The 23,688-nt window shown below is 51.7% G+C and overlaps 2 protein-coding genes across 2 annotated transcripts in view; one reads left to right on the forward strand and one right to left on the reverse strand.

Annotated features, from left to right (window-relative positions):
- Nucleotides 1–23,688, forward strand: part of LOC149363273 (calpain-9-like) — a 57,336-nt gene that overhangs the window by 12,072 nt on the left and 21,576 nt on the right. The window contains exons 5-9 of the mRNA XM_089568449.1: nt 7,467–7,635; nt 7,716–7,781; nt 10,019–10,107; nt 10,950–11,027; nt 15,626–15,804. Of these exons, the coding sequence (XP_089424575.1) occupies nt 7,467–7,635; nt 7,716–7,781; nt 10,019–10,107; nt 10,950–11,027; nt 15,626–15,804 (581 nt within the window). The remainder of the gene's footprint in view (nt 1–7,466; nt 7,636–7,715; nt 7,782–10,018; nt 10,108–10,949; nt 11,028–15,625; nt 15,805–23,688) is intronic.
- On the reverse strand, nt 696–5,023 carry LOC149363274 (uncharacterized). Its single transcript, XM_089567494.1, has 2 exons — nt 4,452–5,023; nt 696–1,866 (listed from the first exon to the last, which is right to left on the reverse strand). The coding sequence occupies exons 1-2, from the start codon at nt 5,021–5,023 to the stop codon at nt 696–698; spliced, it is 1,743 nt and encodes a 580-aa protein (XP_089423620.1).

The raw sequence follows: 23,688 nt of genomic DNA on the forward strand, positions 1-23,688 counted from the left end.
GTCAATGGGGACAGATCAGCAAGTGAAATGCCGGTCGGAAGTACCTGAGGGGACAGGCTGAAGTTGAGGACAGGGAGGCAGGTGCAGTTGTTGGTGATGTGGACAATGGTGTGGGGAAAGAGGACGTTACGATTCAGAATCACAGCGGTGGTAGGGCAGGCGACGTAGTCTCCATCAGGAACGGGAGGAGAAGGCGACATAGGGATGTAGACAGCAGCTTGTGGCGGGAGACGAGCACACTCGGTGGATTGAAGGCGAGGTGAGCTGGTGGAATCGTCATTGCACAGGGGCAGATCCAATCGGAGAAGGCCTGAGGAACAGTCAATAAGAGCTGAATGGGCGGTTAAAAAGTCAAGGCCAAGGATTATGTCCTGAGGGCACCTGGTCAGGACGGTGAACAGAACGGGTATATGACGTCCGGCAATGCTGACTCTCGCAGTGCACATTCCAATCACGGCAGCGGGGCTGCCATCGGCGACGCGAACCGTGGACATGGCGGCAGGCGTTAAAACTTTCTTCAGACGGCGGCGCAAAGAAGAGTTCAGGACAGACACTTGGGCGCCAGTATCAATGAGGGCAAGGACCGGGACACCATCCACGAGAATATTCAAGAGATTACGTTGGGCAGCGGGGGTTCAAGAGAGGATTTTCAGGCCGGGTCAATGATGCAGCGTCACCTCCGGGGGCTGCATCGGCTAGTTTTCCGAGAAGTGGCGGGAGGTCGAAGGAGAAGGGCTGCGACGTGTGGTAGGAGAACGGGAGCGGCGGCCTAATGGAGAAGGTGAGCGGCTGGACCCACGAGCGTGCGGAGCGGGCTCGTCACGGAGCGGATCGGGACGTGGGGTGAAGGGGCGCGGGCCGTAGTCGTTGCGACGGTCGACGAAGGAGTAGGGGCGAGGTGGCGGGGACCAACGGCTGCGGCAGTGACGGGAGATGTGTCCGACGTGAGAGCAGGTAAAACAGATCGGCCTGTCATCAGAGGTACGCCATTCGGCAGGATTGCGATATCGGTACCGAGGCGAGAAGCTGCGACTGTAAGTGGCAGCTGCGATCACTGGAGGGTCCGGGCTGGCATGAGCGTTGTCCACGACACGAGAAGGGACGGCCATGTTCGCAACCTCCTGTCGAACGACGGCTTGGATGAGGGCCAAGGTGTTGTCCGGCAGTGGCAAGGAAGAAACAGCGGGCGTCATCGCCTCCAGTTCGCGGCGCACGATACGGGTTAAGTTAGCCGGGTCGGAAGGCTGCCGCAATGTTGGCAGATCTTCACAGGAGGAGCTAGCAGCAGTGTTCGGCAGCCGGTCAAAACGGTGAGAAATGCGCCGGTGTTTGGCTTGCTCGAAACGCCGGCACCTCTCAAGGACAGAGGCGACCGTGGAACAGTCTTTGCATAGAAGCAGGTTAAAGGCATCGTCGGCAATGCCTTTCAGTATGTGGCCAACTCGATCTGCCTCGGACATGTCTTTATCCACTTTACGACACAAGGCGAGGACGTCTTGTATGTACGCTATGTATGGCTCGGAGGAAGTTTGGGCGCGTGACGCGAGGGCCTTCTTGGCGGCAAGTTGGCGGCCGATGGGTTTTCCGAAGAGGTCGCGGAGCTTCTGTTTACAGATGTCCCATGAGGTCAAGTCCTCTTCGTGGGTTTCGAACCACACTCTCGCGGTGCCGGTCAGATAAAATATGACATTAGCGAGCATCAGGGTTGGATCCCACCTGTTGTGCGTGCTGACGCGTTCATAAAGGGCCAGCCAGTCGTCCACATCAACGTCGTCGGTACCGCAGAACGTGCCCGGTTCGCGGTGGTGGGCGACGACGACCGCTGGCGGTGTTGACGGAGAGGGAGATGGCTCGGACTCGTTAGACCTGGTGGCGAGACGGCGGCCACGGCGGAGAGCCAGCTTGAGGTCGGGGATCGAATTTAGCAACCTCCACCAAATGATACGTGGCGGCTAGAAGCAGAAATAGAAACAGCAGAGGTAATATGCTACGCAAGGGACCGACGGCTTGGAGTAGTCGTTGTTGTTGTTGTAGCCTACGACAGAATGGCACATACCCACTCTGGGGGATCGGCCAAGAATCGGGTGGAAAAGGTTGGTATTCACCTGTACGTAGAAAAGGCAAAAGGAAAGCACACGGGAGAGGAACACCGGGGGAGTCTACCACAAGAAAGGCACGGAGAGGATGAAAAAAAAAATCAGCAAAACTGAAAACAAATAATAAGAATAATAATAATCATAATATATATATATATATATATATATATATATATATATATAAAGGAGATTGGATTGGAGAGAGAGAGAAAGAGAGAAAAGAGAATAATTCGATGAAAAAAAAATGAAGCATAAAAAGAAAATACTGAAAGCGTTAGCAAGGTAGTCGATGAGATTCCAGCAAGAAATTTTAAACAGCATCATAAACAGACCTGTGGCTGAACCCAAGTGTGGTGGCACCAAATGATAGCAAGTGTGGGCTGCTCAAACTGAGGCCAAGTTGCTGTAAGGGCAACTCCAGCAGTCTTCTTCTCAAAGAGGTGAAACGACGACAATGGAGCCAAAAATGGTCGATAGATTCAGGCTCACGGCAAAATGCACAGAGGGGAGATAGCGCAAACCAGATCTGTGCAGATAGAAATTTAGAGGGGGGATGCGGCAGCGCAACCTCGTCAGAGATACTTCTAGCTGCCGAGATGGACAAATTTTCCTGCTCCATGAATATTTCAGATGCTGATATTCCACCGATGTTAAAAGTGTTGTGTCTTGCACGCTTAATAACGCTCGACGCCGGAACCTAGATGCTGTGATATCTCACAGTACACAAGCTCGCACCTCAGCGTCGTCTTCGTAACAAAACCACTTCGTCGTCCTCCCAGCGTCCGTAGCAATATGACAAATAAAAACTAATAATACTGCTCTTGCTTCTCTTCTCACCATGTGTGAGAAGCCACAATAAAGGAGATAAAAAGCACGTAGACGATACCAGACGAATACAGAAACACCATCAAAGTAGCACCGATACCAAGGAATATCATTCGAATGCCATCGATCATCATCACCATAGAAACTTTATTTTATGCAGAGGAGTTTGGGGCTCACAGACCCCTGGGCCCCGCACGGCCCCACTGCACTCAAACGTTCATGTTCCTGCAAACCATGACGTCGGCAGCCCGGCTGGTTGCGATGGCCAGCTTGGCCGGGTCCGCGGAGCGCAGCAGGGTCTCCCATGCCTCCCAAGTGGTGAGGTGATCCAAGCCCCGCGGAGGAGGGTCCGCCGGGCAGAGGAAGAGGATGTGGGAAAGGGTAGCGGAGGGATGCTGGCAGAGGGTACAGGAAGGGCTAGTGGAGTGATATCGGGATTGCAGATAGGGGGACGGGAGGGTGCGCGCCTGGAGGCGTGGCCAGAGCGTCTGGTGGTAGTTGTCTAGGGAGGGGTGGGGTGGGGGCAGAGCAGGCGCGCGGGCCGAAAGGCCTGAGTCAGATCGATGAAGAAGTGCATGCCATCCCGCGTGAATCCCAGATTGGAGGCCGACGGCACCCGGTTTAAAGAACCTCGGGCTAACGCATTGGCGGCCTCATTACCGCGATTCCCGGAGTGCGCAGGCACCCATACGAGCTCCACATGGCGGGGCTGGTGGGCAGCAGGCGAGCTCAGTATGCTAAACGCAGGGACATGAACTCGCCCGCGCGCGAAATTTAGTATCGCGGTTTTGAAGTCCGATATTATGTAGCGTGCTTCCGTGTGTGCAAGCGTGTAGGCGATGGCTGCTTTTTCGGCTGCCTCCGAGAAGGTGACTGAGGGGAGGGGGACTGTAGCAAGAGGCTGTAGGGAGGAGTTGGCGACGGCCACCGCCGCTTCCTCACCCGTGCATGCGGCGTCCACCCATACAGCATCCGATTCGGAGCCGTAGTATTTGTGAAGCGCCTTTGCTCAGGCTCGGGGGCGCGACTCATGATGCTGGGGTAGCATGTTGTGTGGGAGAGGTTTGATGAGAGGTTCTCGGTGAAGGGGCCGAGGGATGGGGAGGACGGTAGGTCATTCGCTGGGATACGCATGTCTAGAGACTCCAGGGTATGGCGACCAGTGGATTTTTGGGTGAGTCGCAAGTATTGCGCTTGGCAATGGGCTTCCAGAAGCTCCCCAACTGTGTTGTGGAGGCCCAGGTGTAGAAGGCATTCTGTGGAAGTGCTAACTGGCTGGTGTAGGGCCGTCTTGAACGCAGTGCATAACATGACATCCAAGGCGGTCGTTTCCTGTCTGGTCAGCCGGATATAGAGAATTGTGTATAAGAAATGGCTGAGGACGAAGGCATGAATGAAGTCGTGCTCCTTCATGCCTCTGTGCTGGTCCGAAACTCTGCGAATAAGGTGCGATATCGTGCCTGTCACCTGCTTGAGCTTCTTCAGGGTTACGGTGTTTTTGCGATTGTTCTAAATGTGGAGTCCCAGAACCTGAGAGTATCCACCTCCAGGATGGGAGAGCCATTCAGTTCAATGAGAATGGGTGCGGCGGGGTATCCGCGTGTGGTTAGGCGGAGAATAAGGAGCTCAGACTTCTCTGGGGAGCACGAAAATACGATGCTCTGGGCGTGGTATTTTGTGAGTGTGGTGGCGTTTTGTAAGGTGCCCTCTATGTCGCCATCACTACCGTAGGTGGTCCAGAGCGTGATGTCGTCCGCATAGAGGGTGTGTTTGAGATTAGGTATGGTAGACAGTTTCCGGGCGAGGGGGGTGAGGGTGGCGTTGAATAGGAAAGGAGAGAGGACGGACCCCTGTGGGGTGCCGACGCTCCTAAGGGTGTAGGGTGGGGATGCAGGGGGGCTAAAATGAACCTCAGCCGTGCGGTCCATGAGAAAAGCCTGAACGTAGGTGTACATCCGTGCACCTATATTCAGGGGGGAGAGGGCAGTCATAATCGCCTGATGCTCGACGCGATCAAAGGCTTTGGAGAGATCCAAAGCCAGGACTGCCTTTTTGTGGGCCGGAATATCCGGATCAAAGATGTCGTGAGTGAGCTGCAGCATGGCGTCCTGATTGGAGAGATGGGGCAGAATCCCACCATGCTGTGTGGGTAAAGGTCTTTGTCCGCCATGTGATGTCGATGCACTGCGCGCCAATGCTGCTAACGCCGGCTTCGAAGGGCAGAAGTGGCGGACCTCCTAGTGACGCCATCTGTCGTAGGCAGAGCAAACTGTTCGGTGCTGCTGCCGCGCGGCGCGCCGACGACGCTGCCATCTGGCGGAGCGCGGCTCAAGCAATGCTATTCAAGGTCATCCTCCCCTACCGACCGGGGCTACGCTAGGAGGCGAAATCTACAGTAGTATTGCTAACACAATAAAAAATCACGAATAAATAATCGTCCTGCGTTATGTGTGTACCTTCAAGGGAATGCAAGTTCTAGCAGTGAAGCACAAAAGCACCTCATTGCTTTATATATTTTGTCCTGATCCGGGTTCCGAGATACCTTTTACGCGACTGTTGTGTTTCTACTCCCCCCCCCCCCTAACTCTCTTTGTGTGTTCCCGTCACACCTGTCTCCACTTAGGCCATGCCCAGATGCAGTGCGTGTTTCTGCGAAAGTGGTCTTTCTTCATGCACGCGCTCCCATGCAACCTCTTGACAGGTAGAACCGAACACGAGGGACGCATTCGACTCCTGGATTCCACGTGCCACCACTTCTGCCTAACTGCTACGACGTGTTTTCCGGAGTTCCCCTTTAACGGCACCCAAGTATTGACCCTGCGACTTTGTGTGTGCATCTGTCAGGGTGACATGTCTCAACGCCAGCTGCCACCTGCGGAGACGAGCGTCTGCCAAGCGCCTGCCATTCAACCGCGCCTCGCTCTTTTGTCAACCGCGGGGTGACGCCGCAGCAGGTGTTCGCCTTTGGGGCATTTCCTTGGAACAAGATATGGCATCCACCTGGCCGGAAACGACTAGCCCGTCAACACGCTCTTCTGGACACTTCCGAGTATCCACGGGCCTCAGCGGATGAAGCGAGGTGACGACGCTGCAGGTGTTCGCCCTTCGCGTTTCCTCGAAACAAGATATGGAATCCACCTGGCCTGACGGGCCACTTCCGACTATCCAAGGGCCTCAGCCGAGGAAGACGACGAAGCGGTGAACGACCTTGGAGCACCCGGACGAAGTCCCTCCGATTGGTCGGAAAAAGGCGGGAAGATCTCGGGAGGGTCAATTTAAAGCGCTCGACACGTTCATCGAGGAGCAATTCCCTGAGCGATTCCTTCAACGTTTCCCTGAGACTTCTCAGTTTTTACCATGTTTGTCTCTTTTTGTAGATAATCATGTAAATATGTAAATACAGTTTTTCCTTCACTTCCCCTACCCCCCGTCTCTGGCCCACGGTCCTTCCTTCTTCGGCACTGCGGCGGTGCTCCTGGACCCGATGCCTGGTGGAACACGCTACTAGCCCGGCAAAACATATCAACTGGTGGCAGCGGTGGGATTCTGTTACCTCGAAACGTATCACGAGTAAATGGCAGGCACCAAGTGAGGTGCGCTCCTTGTGTCACCTGTTGTGTTGAACAGCGTCAATACTGCCTCATAATACTAATGAAACTCTAGGAAAAGCCTTGTCCTGATGCTCATTTTCAGTAAGGTACAGACCGTATTACTTCGGTAAAGCCATAAACAGCTGATTTTAGTCTGCTATCGTGCCCCTATACTACAAGCCAAAAAGATGTCCAGATCGGCGTAAAATCACTTGTCCATTTGCGCACTTCCTTATGGTAATTGAGGTCAATGGTGGCACCGCCGCGCCACGGCAAAGGCTGAAAGTGCAAGTAGTAAAGGTTTCGATTTAATATCTATCCAACGTAATAACATTAAGTATTCCCCTGTAACAGTCAGTAATTAGCAGTGATAAACGATGGTCTTTATTTCGAATCTCATTAGAAGACTACGAGCACCCGAACAGGATCCGATAAGGCTTATGGTGAAGGAATCTATCTTTCAAAATGGAGTGTTTTTGATGAACATGAAAAAAAAAAAACGGTTTACGATTGCAATAAACTCGAGTCATTCTACACCAATTCCACGCCGATTGGTGGTGGGCATACAATCACTAGATGAACCGATACCATTTCCCAGTAACGGAATAAATGTCTAGAGCACGGAAATTTAAGAGATATGTGTTAAATTGAAACCACCATTTTGGTATATTCTTGTTTATTGTGTAGGGATGGGATGCCTGTAACTTATGTCAATGTTCCTATAATTTGGTATTGTGGGTTGCGATTTCGTAACATAAAGAAAATGTAAAATATGGGCGATAACGTAAATGTGGGCTTCAACGTTAATGGGCTACAACGTAAATGTGTTCGTTCATCCGCAGTGCCGTCACCACGCTAATCTACATCAGTCAATCAACCAATCAATTAATCAGTTACTCAGCCAATCAATAAATAAACCAATTAATCAATTAATCAAATCACCCTGTTTTCACAGGCTGCATGGAGGCTACGCTGCACTCAAAGGAGGCTTTGCGATCGAGGCTTTCGTCGCATTCACTGGGGGACTGACCGAACAGCTCGCTGTGTCGAGCGAGTCGAAGGATTTCTTTAGGATCCTACAGAGGGCGCTGGACAGGAATTCTCTCGTGACTTCTTCTATCACGGTGAGCTGAATTATAGCACTTTGATCCGCGCCGTAATCAGCGCGACAGTCAGCCTGAAACTTCCTTCGAAAACTTAACAGGAGAAGGAGAAGGGAGCCAGGGGCCTCCATGATTTCCACGCGTATAGTGTCACCGGCGCTGAGAAGGTAAGCAAGCTTTCCGAGAATCTCGTGGATGCAAAGTGGCTGTAACAATGACCGACTGGTTCTCAAAAAAATATCAATTGTAAAACAAGAGAGAGAGAGAGAAAGAAAAGAACGGAAAGGCAGGGAGGTTAACCAGGCGATGCCCAGTAGGCTACCTTACACTTGGGGAGGGGAACAAATGGGCAAAAAGGAAAAAGAGCGGCCATGAAATCAGTTTTCCAAGTGTCCAACGACCACTATGTCATGAGGACAGAGGGCGCGCACTGAAAACTTATAGATTATAGACTGGAATACAACCTCGAGTCTCTTAAGAATCTCAGGAGCGCTTTCACCGCTTTCTTTTGGGGGGAAGGTTGTGTCCAAGACCCCAGAACCTTGGACTCTGTTAGAGGACGCGAGTCCAAGCGGTACAGAGTAGCAATCAGGAAACCGCGCTCTCGTTCAAAACGAGGGCAGTCACAGCGGAGGTAAAACAAAATTCTCATTATTTTATGCACTTCGTTTCCTTGAGCTTCTATTATCTTTGCTTAAATATCATAGGTTGCATATGAGAACGCTAAAAAATGCAAATCCTCAGTTTTTACTGGGGCAGGAAGTAATCCCTGCAATTCTCTGATGCAGAGTAACCCATCATTTCACTGAGGTACCTTTGCTGAGGGAAGCATAATAAAAAAAAAGCATGATCACAATAAATAATCAATAGACAGGGAGTTTCGAAACGATTTGCTCTTTTGCGGTTTTCCTTTCATCGCACATCCACGTTGTTTTTGACGTTTTTAGAAATACTGTACTCTTTAACAGCTTTCCATAGCAATGCAGGGAAGGCTACAGGGGGCCAGTGTTCGTTACTGCACCATTCTGCCAAATGATTCGGCTGGAGGAGTGTGTACACCAGGCCACCTGCCCACCGCTTCACTCTACCGCTGGTGTACTTAGCGCCATCTATATGGTGGTTTTAAAGCGGCAGCGCAACTGCTCCGTTCAGTGGTGACCCTGGAGTCAGTGGCGTTGGTGTGCAGAAAAAAAGAAGGCGGCCCACGTGCCACCTAGGTCACGTGACATAGTGACGTAGTCACAACCTGCCTATCATGGCGGGTGGCAACCTACCAATCGGGCTGAGCGAACTGCCCGCCGTGGCAGGTGGCAGTTAATTTAATGACTGATCTCGAGTGGCTGCTCGGCAAGAGCAACCTGGGTCGCTTAAGCCCAACCGGTGGCTGTTTGAAACAGCCACCTGCCTGGACAGTGGCGCATAGCCTAACCGATAAAACATTTCGCCAGGAGTGGTAAGAAGACGCCCAGTGATTTACGAATGTAGATCAGAGAAGGACGAATTCCGCATTCGTGGGCATTAACAAATTAACGTTATCATGTGATTCCTTTAAGGCGCAGATGAGCCCCCTGAAGTTTGTGAAGAGACTTTCACAGTTAATTTATTTCAGTCAAGAAAACTGTTTATTCCTTTAAATTGCAAAGTTTGAAGTTGGCAGTTGTGTTAGGAATCTGCTTTCAGTGATGAATATTGACAGCATACTATGTTTAAGAGCAAACTACTACCTGCAATCAGGACTATACTCCAGCGCGTGGAAAGTAAGGGTGTGTGTCGGCTTCGTAACTCTCGCTACGTTGCCATAAAATTTCTCACAGAGTATAGGGCGCATTGACATGACGTGACGGGCCGGTGTTGCTGTCCAGCGCGTAGCTTCAGCAGTTCAGGTCGGATAAGTTAGTTTTTAGTTAGTTAGTTAGTTAGTTGGTTGGTTGGTTGGTTGGTTAGTTAATTGGTTAGTTGGTTGGATGGTTAGTTAGTTAGTTATTTCTTCCACGTATGAAGGCTTCGTAGCGGCGCTCAAGGAATGAATTGTTCATGCCCAGTCGTAGAATCGTAGTCTTGCATTCTGCGTTTAACAATGGCGGGAATGCATGCAAGGCGTCGATTTCCGACCGAATTAAAATTGCAATACGTCAACAGGATGTCACTCTGCCTTTAAGGTCACGAGTGTTGCAAATTGGGCATAAACAAAAACAACGCTTAGGCATATTCAAATATATGAGTGCCTCATGCAGCGGAATATGCCAAAGAAATGCGGCCGCTGAAATAAGGCTAGGCAATCATTTCTCTCATTTTGGAAAAAAAGAATCATTTTGAGCACAGAGGCAGTATTCAGAAACCATAACAGTTACACCAAAGCTGGGCTGTTCGTGCTTGATATTTCTTGCTGTTTCAATTGTTTCAGGTGTTAATGGAAGGAGACGTGGAAGTGAACCTCATTCGCCTGAGGAACCCCTGGGGTCGTTCTGAATGGAGCGGAGCTTGGTCGGACGAGTAAGCAATGGCCAATTCTGAATCCGTGAAGGATTATCACTTCAGCAAGACGCTTTGGCAGCTTGAATTCGTCGTAATAAAATTAGATCGTGTCATGTGACGTCGAACAACATTTACTCGCATCCAGTCGATGAGTAGATGGCTTATGAAAGTTATTTATGTCTAGTTTCGAAGCCTTTCAGCCTCTCTAATAGCAGATTTTCCTTTTAGTTCGATAGTGAATTCTCGGTTTTTCGACGCTCGGGCTGCCACAAAACTTTGTTCTTGCAACGATGTGCACTCAGGTATCAATTTCCAACTTCTCCATATTCCGGCTGAATAGTTACCAGGCGGTAAATTAGTTCAAATTTATTTAATCACAAAATTCACCGCTATGGCGCGTCGTTGATCGGCGGTTGGGGAAAAAATTTCTTGTCTGTGCCGTGGATAATTTGGGGCAGCAGTTTTACAATGGGAGGAAAATTTATGTTAGTAATGCGCAGCTTCGAGCGTATTCCATCATCAATAACTTCGTTTGGCCCTTCTCTCCAGGCTCGTGGCAAAAATGCGGCGACTATGCGAACGCTGCCACCAATTAAGAGCGTCCGGCTTAGAATTCTCGTTTTCGTGCGTCACAAGACAACATTACACGAATGTAACTGGATTCGCATCTAAGGCAGGTGACAGCCGGCGACCATGGACATTTACGCACAAGCATGTCATTGAAACCCTCACACAAACTCACAGTTTGATTCTTTCATACCAGAGTAGTCAATGATCATCCCCCATCCCGGCCCGTGACCTCTGAACAATGTTCTTTTCACTTCTCACGACACCCGTGTATTCGGTTCTTTTTGTTGCAGCTGTGAAGAGTGGAACAAGATCAGCGAACAAACACGCCAAGAGTTGGGACTCGTAGTCAAAGACGATGGAGAGTTTTGGTGAGTCGCCACCGTATGTCGTCACCGAACACTCTCACTTTGATGCGTTGGGCCGATGAGAATGCTATACCTGTTAGCCGGGAGTCGCGCCTCTAATAGGTTATACCCAGCGTTTTCGTGTGATCCTTGCAGGTCTGAGCCATGTAAGCATGGTTGTGATATCCCTGATGTTGAATCAGTGAATGGGCGCTAAAGAATGTTTCATAAGTGATCACGTGATCGGGCTTTAGAGTGGGTACAATTATTATCGCTCTCACTTGTACACACCGAAGGAGTAAGAAAAGTGTGGAGAATTTTCCCATTTTTCTGTGTGTGTTCTCTGAAGCTTTCCCCCGCAGCTTACTGCGTTTGGTGTAGATGATGTTGCCGCTATCGCATCCGCCCCAGCTAGAGACCCCATTAAGGTAGGCAAATTAAACGAGAATAGAAGAAATCAAACACGTAAAGTAATACATAGTGATAATAAGTTATGAAAGCTAAATGTCTGCCCGGTTCATTGCCAGTTCCGGCATGCGTTGACTGTCTTCGTTGGGGGAAAACTAATGGAGCCATTATTTGAAGTTTATCGTCTTATGTTGCGGTGTTTTCGACTTTTTGTGCTCGCGTTTTTGTGTTATCCTTTGTAGCCAATCACGAACGTTCACATCCGCTTAGATAGCGGGATCAATGGAAGTCATAATAATACTTAAGAAATGGCACTGTGGAATTGTGACAACAGAAGAAGCGGCCCGAGAACAGGAAATGACTTCAAGAAAAATTAAGCACCTCAAGGTACGCCTGAAAATAGCTAGAAAAGTAATAACGCCATCTAAACAATAACAAAATTAATGTTCACGAAATATGTGCTCCTGTGCTTCTCTGCGATCCTCTCATACTTGACAGCTAAACTGAGCGAAAAATAAATACCAAAAAACCATGCAACGCAGTTGTTCAAGCTCTAGGCTGCTGAGAATGACTACGGCGGGGTTCATAAAAAAAAAAATGTGGCATGAAACTATCCCGTTGATCCTAATCTGAGCGGAATTTTTAACGGCAACCCTATCATGTGATGTACTATCGGGGACAAAAGTTTGCTGGACGCGAGTTCTTGGAAAAACGTTTATTGTAGCTTTGGCTGACTACACAGTCGCCTGGCATCGATACCAGAGGAAGGAGCATTTGGGCCTTTAATACCTTCACACAATACAAGGTGACTGGATAGCGAGATGGAGCTACACAAACGTTTTTCCAATAACTCCTGTCCCGTAAACTTTTGTCCCCGATTGTACCGTGGCGGCATGACATACAATGAACGGCTGTTACCTATCGGTACCGCTGGTACAACCGAAGCAAGCGATGGCACTTGTAGGGAAGCGTCTGCAGTGTAACTCGGGTGTGACCGCTTCAAAGTTCTGTCATCGGGCATCATCAGACAAGTGAAACTATGCGACTTCCTTGTTTTCATCACTTTCGACAGCATAAAGAGCCCCAAATGCGATGATGAAAATCTTTTTTGATACTGGGCATTTCTAATCGAATAGCAAAGGCTTGATTGGCAATATTGCTATAGATTGATTGACAGAATTGTAGGAAGGCGCAAAGGTCAATGGAATATCTGAATAAACTTGGGCAGTTTTTTATCCTATGAGTTAAATGCTAGAAAAGTTATCTTAGAGCGCATCTCTTAAGCCTGGTGGGGATGAAGCGATTTCTTCACGCGAAAACATGCCGCGCGTGATACGCACGTGGTCACGACACTGAACGGGCATCATGATAAGAGCTAGCAGCGGGCGCGAGAAGCGCTCACGACGGAGTAAGTTCGGTGACAAGGCCGCGCAAGGAGGAGGAGGGAGGAAGGACATTTATTTCTGCCGAATATGGCGCGGTAGCCACCTCTGGGTCCGCACGCAGGCGTCCGGGGAGGCAGTCTGTCGCACCGAGGCCGGAGGACGTCCGACCCCGTCTAGGAGAAGAGGTCTTCAGCCTCGGCCGCCAGGCGGACGGCGAAGCGCTGAGTTTTTTCGTCGGAGCTTCTCAGCGTGGTCTCCCATTCATCGCTAGTTTTAATCGCGTTGCGCCCTGGGGTACAAACGCATCTTCAAATTATGTGTTCTAATGTTGTCACGTGGCCGCAGAATTTCCAAATTTCGGTTTCTGCACCGTCCCTCTTCCGCCCTCTGGCACCCGTCCAACTCCTCCACAAGGGCGAGAAGACATTTCGTGCTTGGAGTGTTCTCCAGTCGTACGACTCAGGGATCTATTCGGTGGCAGATATATTCTCCGGTCTTTGTTCAGATTTTAGGTTACATCCCTAAACGTACCAATACTTTCTTTGCCTTTAGATGATGTTGTGGAGGCGTCCGCAGCACCCCGAGGTAGCGAGGAGCGGGCGAGCATGTGGGCAGCCTCGTTGCCAGCGAGACCGGCGTGTGCTGGGGTCCAGATCATAGTCATGGTTTCAACGAGAGACGACTCGTTCAGAAGTTTGGCAGCACGATTGCTGACTCTCCCCTTGCTAAAATTCCTAACCGCCGCTTTGCTATCGCTGACGACGTGTTTCACGCCTGGTCGTGCAATGGCAATGGCTATTGCAATCTCCTCCGCCTCTACCGGCGGTAGATCTCGGTTTCTTTGAATTCCTATGGCGATGAAGGGTGCCTAACAGGGCGACTGAGGTTACGTCGCCTTCTTTCCCTATCGCTGCATCGGTGTAGGCGACCGATCCCGGCGGGAATTTGTCCAATTTGTTAGCGAGGTGCTTAGCTCTGCTTTTCCTCCTCCCCCCGTCGTGTACGGGGTGCATGTTCTTCGGTATGGGCGAGACGTATAGATGCTTTCTGATTTCTCGATCTATGCTTTCCCTGACACTTTCGCCTTCCCCGGGCGCTAGTAGGTTTACCCAGTCGAGGATTTGTCTATCTGCCATCGTTCCTGCGAGTCGCCCCCTCTGGGATATCCTGACCGCCTCAGCCAGCTCTTTCCACTCATTATGCAACCCCATTTTCTCTAGACTGTCGTTAGAAGTAGTTATGGGGAGCCCTAGAGCGCACTTCGTGCATCTCTTAATTATGGTGTTTTTTTCCCGTTCTTCGGTCTTGTTGATATTTAGGAATGGAGTCGCGTAGCAGATTTGTCTCGTGAAAAAGCTTGTACGAGTCAGAGTCTACTAGCCTCCGTGAGGCCACCCCTTCTGTTAGGACGTGTAATTAAAAACTCTGACTACCAGCTCCGCCTGATCTTTTAATTTCTTAATCAGGCTTTTGTTACTGCCCCTGCGGATGATAATCATACCTAATATTCTAATTTCATCTACTTTCGCAACCTCGTTCCCGTTGACTTTAATTTTGATATCTGGAGTTATCTTCCCGCTACTGCTGGTCATTAAGAGGTGCTCCGATGTTTCTGGCGAACAGCATATACGTACGTCCTCTGCGTGTTTGCTGATTATATCTGCTGCCTCTTGGAGCCGGGATGTGATGTACGAGTCGTTCCCTTTGCAGATCCAGACGGTCACAACGTCCGCGTAGATGCTTAGTTTTAAGCAATCGAGATGCCCAAGCTTACGGGGGAGCTTCCTCATTACGATGTTAAAAAGGAAGGGTGGGAGCACAGCCCCCTGCGGAGTGCCTCTATTGCCCAGCGGGAACTCCTCCGATGTTAAGCCCTGAAAGCAGATGATCGGCGTCCTGCCTCGCATGAATGATGTAATGTATTTGTAGGTTCTTTAGCCTACTGCGCAAGGGTTTAGACGTCCGTTCCTGTATTTGGCGTCGGTGACGATGGAGAAGAGAGTGCAAAGAAGAGTGCGCATGGCGGAAACATTATCGAAAGCAGGCGGCGGGCGGGGTCGGTTCCTGGGACCGCCGAAGTGATAAATAACCGGCTTCGAAGGCTTGGAACAGTGGAGACAACTTCGGGCATCAAGGCGCTGGGTTCGCCGTTCGTTTCTGCCCCGAGTGCGGTGACAGGGAGGAGTCCTTAGCAACCCTTCAGGTTTCATTGCTTTGTTTGTTCGAGACGTCATCTTTGTAATAATCCATGCTTTTGGAAAGAAGAAAGAAGAGGGAATATGCGGGCGGGGCAGAATTTATTGCACCTCGGGTTTGCACCTCGGGTCTTGGATCGCCGGATGTCATCTGCTTAGTGCTAGTGGTTTGAGAAAAACTCCCACGTGTAACCTTTTCCATATGACCTCTTCCTTTTTGCTGAGGCCCTTGCATGCTTCGGGTAGTGTCTGTCTTCCTAATTTACAATGGCTAAGAATATCTTGGTACATGTTCAGCTCCTCATCCCTCTGAAGCGGCTCTTTGCGCTACGATACTGCATTGGTGTCCCGGTGTGTGAGTCCTCGGGCCAATGCGTGCGCTGTCTCGTTTCCCCGGAGGCCGTCGTGGGCCGGAGTCCAATCTAGGTTAATTAGTTCTGCCGGTGTCGGGCCGGCAGTAAGAATTTTAACTGCTTCGGCAGATACCCTGCGTTGCATTGTCACTGCGAGGTCAGCAAGTGGTATAATATGAGAGCTCCGGTCATAAATGGCCGAAAATAAGTAACTGAACTGAGCGAGCGATAGCCGTTGAACTTTAAGAGAATGACGCACTGACGATCGCTTTTTTCGGCAGGATATCTGAGTCATGTTTTCTGGAGCACTTCGGTCGGGCCGACTTCTGCCACCTGGACCCTGGATCCATGGTCGCGGAAGCAGAAGACCAAGGTGAAGTAAAAAAACACTGGGAAGTGGTGAAGTTCGAAGGTTCCTGGGTGCCCGGTTTCAACTCTGCTGGATGGACGAAGGATAGGGGTACGTATACGCCTAAATACGAAGTTATCGAAATTCTAAAAGCTGGTATGGATATCACTTACGTCGGACTACGGCCTCTCTCTCTCTCTCTCTCTCTCTCTCTCTATATATATATATATATATATATATATATATATATATATATATATTTCGAGTGTACTCGAAAAGGCTGGCCCTCCAGCCGAAACGTCGTGAATTAAATCCTGTCATGTTTTTCAATTTCTGGTGACTTTATCTGATATTGATCAATCAGCTGTTATGAAGTCACTCTTGATATACACATATAGTGAACAGTGGATTTATTAAGGGGTCACGGCGACCCACGCACGCAGCGGTCGGGTCGTAGCAGGACGGCAGAGCCAGCCGAAGGAAGCAGCTCCAGCACGAGACTCGCGCCCGAATCACCAGCGATGACGACGAAGTGCGGCACTGCGGAGTCGTGCTCTTCTTCTTACAATGGCCCCGCGAGAAGGAATAGCCATCCTGGCGACTTACGGCCAAGAGACGACAGACGGGTTGTAGTACGGTTTGAGGCGGCTAACGTGGACGAAATCGCGACCGCGACGGCGGTGGTCCGAGGAAGGTGTAACTGGCTCAATGAGGTAGTTGACAGGAGACGTGCGTTGAATGACGCAGTAAGGGCCATGGTACTTGATGGAGAACTTGCTGTCGGCAGGAACCCAAAGCCAAACAAGAGAGTCAGTGGAGAACGCCGGAGCAGGCCTGGCAGCGTCGTGCATATCTTTGCCGTATTCTTGGGTGTTGTTAGTAAAGGTGCGGGCCAGCTGACGGCACTCTTTAGCCTTGTGGGCAATGTCGGAGATAGTTGTGTAGTCTCAAGGATCGGGCCGGTAGGGTAAAATGGTGCCGATGGTACAGGATGGTTCACGGCTGTATAAGAGGAAGAAAGGGGAGAAACCTGTCGTCGCTTGATGGGCGGTATTATACGCAAATTCACAAACGGAAGTACCTGATCCCAGTTGGAATCGTCAGACGCAATGTACATTGCGAGCATGTCGCCCAGAGTGCCATTGAATCGCTCCGTGAGGCCGTTTGTTTGCGGGTGGTAGGCAGTAGTCGTATGGTGTACTGTTTGACCTGCTGCGAGGAGCTCTTGAACTACCTCTGACAAAAATACACGGCCCCTGTCACTGAGGAGTTTCCGAGGTGCGCCGTGACGGAGGACGAAGTGGTGTAGAATAAAATAAGCGACGTCACGAGCCGTCGCTGTGGGAGGGCGGCTGTCTCTGCATAACGGGTCAGGTGATCGACGGCGACGATTACCCATCGATTACCGGCCGGAGTGCAGGGAAGTGGGCCATAAAAGGCGATGCCGATGCGGTCAAAGGGGCGAGCGGGGCATGGAAAAGGTTGCAGGGGACTGGCCCAGCGACTAGGTGAATCCTTTCGTTGCTGACAGGCATCGCACGATCGGATGTAGCGGCGGACAAAATTGTACATTCACGCCAATAGTAGCGCTGACGAAGCCGGTGATATGTTGTGAGGACACCAGCGTGAGCACTTTGCAGGTCAGTGTGATGATGGGCACAAACGTCGGAGCGGAGATGGCGAGGGATAACCAGTAACTATTTTCTGCCGTCAGGGTTATAGTTTCGGCGGTAAAGGAGACCATTCCGGACGGAGAAATGGGAAGCTTGGCGGCGGAGAGCTCGCGGATATGCAGCCATGATAGGGGCATTGATGACATTGAACAGGGCAGAAATCCAAGGATCTCGGCGCTGCTCGGAAGGCATATCTAAGATTGTGAGAGCGGTCAGGGGAGGGTGTGGTGTGGGAACGGCAGGAAGGGACACCGGCGACCGAGAGTGAGCGTCGGCGTTGGAATGCTTGCGGCCCGAGCGGTACACAACACGGATATCATATTCCTGAAGGCACAAGGCCCAGCGGCCGAGACGGCCCGACGGATCTTTGAGCGTAGCGAGCCAACAGAGGGCGTGGTGGTCTGTAACAACGTCGAACGTGCGTCCGTACAGGTAAGGACAGAACTTGGTGATCGCCCAGATGATCGCCAAACACTTTTTCCGGAACGGAGTAGTTTGACTCTGCTGTCGTGAGGGCGCGGCTGGCATAAGCCACGACGTATTCAGAAAAACCATGCTTGCGCTGGGCGAGTACCGCACCTAGGCCGACACCACTGGCAACAGTGTGGAGTTCCGTTGGAGCATCGGGTTCGTAATGACGAAGTATGGGCGGTGATGTCAAAACTTTGCGGAGCTTCGCGAAGGCCTCGTCGCAGGCCGGTGTCCAAGAAGACAAGTTAGCGGGTCCATTCATGAGCTTTGTTAGTGGGGCTATGATTGTAGCAAAATTGCGTACAAAACGACAAAAGTAGGAACATATAGGCCAAAGAAGCTGCGCAGCTCTTTGAGAGAGGCCGGTTTCGGGAAGTCAGCAACGGCGCGCAGCTTCTCAGGATCGGGGAGAACGCCATCTTTACACACGACGTGGCCGAGGATGGTGAGTTGGCGGGCGCCGAAGTGACATTTTTTAAGGTTCAGTTGAAGGCCGGCACGAGCAAGGCAGGTCAGCACCTGGCGGAGACGATGCAGATGGGTGGGAAAATCAGTCAGAAAAAAGACAGATCTTCCATTTGAGGCCACGCAGCACGTTGTCCATTATTCGTTCAAATGTTGCTGGGCCGTTACAAAGGCCGAATGGCGTAACGTTGAATTGGTAAAGCCCATCCGGAGTGATGAAAGCGGTTTTTGCGCGATCAGCTGGAGCCATGGGAACTTGGCAATATCCGGAGCGTAGTTCAAGCGAAGAAAAGAATTTTGCGCCTTGCAAGCAGTCTAATGCATCGTCAGTACGCGGGAGCGGATACACATCCCGACGTGTAATTTTGTTGAGACGTCGATAATCCACGCAGAAGCGTATAGACCCATCCTTTTTCTTGACGAGGACAACGGGAGACGACCAGGGACTACTTGATTCTTGAACAACACCGCGGTGGAGCATGTCGTCGACTTGTTCGGCTATGACACGAAGCTCTGTAGATGACACGCGGTATGGGCGCTGGTGCAGAGGCGGGTGAGTGCCTGTGTCGATGTGGTGGGATGCAGCAGTCGTCCGGCCCAAAGAGGCTTGCGGCGTGTCGAATGAAGACCGAAAATGGTGCAACAGCTCAAGAAGCTGCGCGCGGCGGCGTGGCTCGAGGGCAGTTTCAACAGAACAGGCGAGAATATATCGCTGATGCGGGTCAGAAGCTACATTATTAGGGGTCAACGCATCAACTTCGCAGGCAGATGAACGTTCGGTAGCGTAGAGGTCAAATAATAAGTCCACAGGCTCCAAACGGCCAACGCACTCTCCACGAAGCAATGTGACGCGGTAAGAAAGGGTATTCGCGACCAGAAGTGTGCTGGCACCATTGCGCAAGTCAAACACGGCTAAGGGCAGTGATATACGGTGGCGGCAGAAAGAGACGTCGGAAGGTAAGAAGAGAACGGTGGCGTCGGCGGGAGAAGTGGCAGCCAGAGGAACGAGGACAGCGCTAATGGGTGGGATAGTAGACTCCTGAGCGACATGGAGTTTCGGAACAGCACGAGGACCCACGTCATTAAACACAGCGGTGGATGGCAGAGCGCATGGCACGGAAAGTTCGACGTGAGGACGGGCGCAGTCAATCAAGGCATGATGATGGGACAGAAAATCCCAGCCGAGAATGACATCATGAGAACAAGTGGTGAGGACGATGAATTTAATAAAATACACGGTGTTCGCAATTATTACTCGAGCGGTGCAGAGAGCTGTGGGCTGAAGGTGCTGTGCAGTGCCAGTAGGTAGCGACAAACCGCAAAGAGGCGTCGTCACCTTGCGAAGAGAGCGGCAGAGTTCTTGGCTGATAACAGATACGACGGCACCAGTGTCTATAAAAGCAAGAGTCGAAACACCTTCCACGATAACGTCAATAACGTTAGCATGGAAACAGGACTTTCACGGTCGGCGGAGTACGCAGTTCGTGCCTCGGGAACTGCGGCGGTTAGTTAGCCTGCTCGGCTGAGGGAAATCGGCGGAGCACGGGCGAAATGGAGCGGCAACGGGGTGAAGGTGAGCGACAAGACGAGGAAGCCTGGTGGTCAGAAGGTTCAGCTGGCGGCCCCGGCGGAACTCGGAAGTAGGAGGCCGGATAGGGCATTCAAGTATATTCTTGCACCGGCAGTGACATGCGGCGTCGACAATGGCGGGCGACGTGCGCCATGGAGAGGTACGCGGCGCAACTCTACCAATAGTGCGTGGTGAGCGCATCATGGCCGAAGGATACGCATACGCTGTGGCAGGTGCTGGGCGAGGCACAACTTCGGCATAGGTGCGACGCGCCGCCACAACGGGGTACGGCGCGAAGGTATCAGGATAACTCAGCGGCGCAGCACTGGGGTCAGGTGGAGTTAGGGCAGCCTCAGAAAGCGCCATCGGGGCAGCGACAGGAGCTGGAGGATGGCCGGAAGGAAGAACTTCCGAGACCTGTCGCTGTATTTCATTTCTGAGCTGCGGCGCCAAACAAGATGATGGTTCGGGTAGAGAGGGTAGGAGAGACAGCTGGCCGGCAACCTCCTCGCGGATAAATTTCTTGATTTTGCGTGGAGACATGAGGAGTCGGGGTGTGCGGCCAGTACAGCGAGCGACGCGTCATTAGGGTGGCGAACCAGAACGCGTTGCTTCCGTAGCTTGTCGAAGCTTTGCCAAAGTTCGTATACCGTTGCGATGGTGGTCGGACTCTTAGCCGCGAGCATGTTTAAGGCGCCATCAACGATGCCCTTCATGACGTGGTGAATTTTATCTTCCTCCGTCATAGACGGGTTGACTCGTTTGCATAAATCGACGATGTCCTCGATGTAACTGGTGAAGGTTTCACCTGTCTTCTGCGCTCGCGAACGGAGACGCTGTTCAGCGCGAAGTTTGCGAACGGCAGGGCGACCGAATACTTCGGCAAACGTAGTTTTGAACTCGGACCAGGGGATGATGTCCGACTCATGGTTCCGATACCATAGGCTAGCGACGTCAGTAAGGTAAAATAACACGTTGTTAAGTTTCAGAGCGTCGTCCCACTTGTTATGCCGGCTGACCCGTTCGTAGGCTGACAACCAATCCTCCACATCTTGGTCACCGCTGCCACTAAAGATAGCAGGGTCCCGTTGACGTAAGGGGCCAGAACAGGTGACAGGTGGGAGCAGGTCGCAGGAAGCAGGGTCAGGGGCTGCTGGCTTGGCTCCTCCATGGGAACGTACACCATGCGACTGTGGAGTTCCAGGGCGACGTCGGGGGTTAGGATCGTTGCACCCTCCACCAAGTGAACAGTGGATTTATTAAGGGGTCACGGTGACCAACCCACGCAGCGGTCGGGTCGTAGCAGGACGGCAGAACCAGCCGAAGGAAGCAGCTCCAGCACGAGACTCGCGCCCGAGCCACCAGCGATGACGACGAAGTGTGGCATTGCGGAGTCGTCCATCGTCCACTTCTTCTTACAATATATATATATATATATATATATATATATATATATATATATATATATATATATATATATATATATATATATATATATATATATATATATATGGTGCCGTGCCGTGAGCAAGTGCATCGTCTTTGTTCACAAACAACCTTACCCTGATGAAGGACGGTCCACCGTCCGAAACCGTCGGTAAATAAATGTTTCTCTAAGAAGTGTACTTCAACTCTTTCCTTATGTTATCAGCAGTCGAGCAAGTTTTTTCATCGTAGTATATATATATATATATATATATATATATATATATATATTGTAGTGAATTACAAGTAACGCGCCTGAACTATTATGAATGCGCCTCAGGTTGCCTCGATGGCAGACGAAGAAGTTGACGACGAAGTGTGCCGGCGCGCGCGGTGATGGAGAACGTCGGGTCTCGTAAGCACGACGGTCGGGGGCGTACGCGTCTAGCGGCGAGGATGGAGAAGCCGAATAAAACATCTGGGATGGATGCACAGGGGTTGAGATGGTCGGCGATGCCACCATGCGACGGCGACAGTGGCGGGCGACATGTCCCGCGTACCCACAGGAGTAACAGATGGGTCGGTTATCCGATGTGCGCCAAGGGTTGTAAAGCCGCTGCGGAGACGGCGAAGAAACCGGGGCTGGTCGTAGAGACGGGGCGGGGCGCAGGACGGGCTGACGAGGTGGAACAGTCAGGGGCACGGAGCGCGCCGCTGCTTCTGCGTAGGTCATCCGGGCGGGTATAGGAGATGGTTGGGGATACTGAGCCTCGGCGTAGGTTAAGGGAGCAACCGAAGGGACTGGATGTGCAGTAGGAATAGCCTCGGCAACTTCATGGCGGATGACCTCCTGCAATGGCGCCACCAGAGGAGTCGCAGCGTCGTGACTGGAGGGCATCAACGAGAGCTGACGCGCGACTTCCTCCCGAACAAAGTTTGATGTCCCGCCAGTTTGATGTCGTCACGGACCATCACGCGCTTTGCTGGTTGTCGTCTCTTAAAGACCCGGCCGGCCGCCTCGCCAGGTGGGCTCTCCGCCTTCAGGAGTTCGACATCCGCGTTGTATATCGCTCTGGCCGTAGGCACATGGACGCCGACGCTCTATCTCGATCTCCTCTGCCCACCGCCGCTGCATGCTCATCCGTGCCTGAACCCGTCCTCTCGCCTCTTACCGCCTCTGATATGCTTGCGGAACAGCGCAAAGACCCGTGGCTTGCGTCGATCATCGACGTCGTGACCAACGCTCACACTGCTGTGCCTTCGCGCACTCTACGCCGCCAGGCACCACATTTTGCGTTCCGTGATGGCCTGCTCTACCGCCGTAACTACACGCAAGATGGTCGACGGTGGCTCCTCGCGATACCTCGCCATTTACGTTCTGAGATCTGTGCCTCGTTTCACGCTGACCCACAATGTGCCCACGCCGGTGTGTTGAAGACGTTTCAAAGAATATCTCAGCGTTATTATTGGCGGGGCATGTACGGGTACATTCGCCAATACGTCCGCTCCTGCATCGCCTGTCAGCGACGCAAGTCTCCCGCGCCACGTACGAGCGGCCCCTTGCAGCCATTACCGTGCCCGGCTCGCCCATTCGATCGTGTTGGCGTCGACCTCTACGGCCCGCTGCCCTACACGTTATCTGGGAACCGCTGGATAATTGTTGGCGTCGACCACCTAACCCGATATGCAGAGACCGCCGCACTACCCGCTGCCACTGCTCGTGACGTTGCCCACTTCCTGCTGCACAATTTTGTTCTCCGCCATGGTGCGCCGCGCGAGTTGCTCAGTGATCGAGGCCGTGTCTTTCTTTCGGACGTGGTGGAAGCCCTCCTCAGAGAGTGTCGCATCATTCATCGGACCACCACTGCCTACCACCCTCAAACTAACGGGCTGACTGAGCGCTTTAATCGCACTCTCGGCGATATGCTCACCATGTACGTCTCGTCAGATCAGTCTAACTGGGACTCTGTGCTGCCTTTTGTGACGTACGCATACAATACCGCCACCCAGTCAACCACCGGATTTTCCCCTTTCTACCTGTTGTATGGCCGTGAGCCGTCCTCCACAATGGACACGGTTTTGCCGTACACTCCGGACGCCTCCGAATGCACGCCCCTTTCCGAACTCGCCAAGCACGCCGAGGAATGTCGCCAACTGGCCCGTTCTTTCACTTCGGACTCCCAAGGTCGCCGAAAGCATGAACACGATGCCCATCAAACCGCGCACGCTTTCTCTCCAGGTTCATTAGTTTGGCTTTGGGTCCCCTCCACTACACCAGGACAGTCTTCGAAATTTCGCAGAGAACATCATGGCCCTTACCGCGTCGTCGAATCAACATCCCCTGTTAATTATATTGTAGAGCCGCTTACACCCTCTTCGGACTTGCGTCGT

This window comes from Amblyomma mixtum, chromosome 2 (genome assembly GCF_055824585.1).
Source record: "Amblyomma mixtum isolate Tamu chromosome 2, ASM5582458v1, whole genome shotgun sequence".
NCBI classification, from domain to species: Eukaryota; Metazoa; Arthropoda; class Arachnida; order Ixodida; family Ixodidae; genus Amblyomma; species Amblyomma mixtum.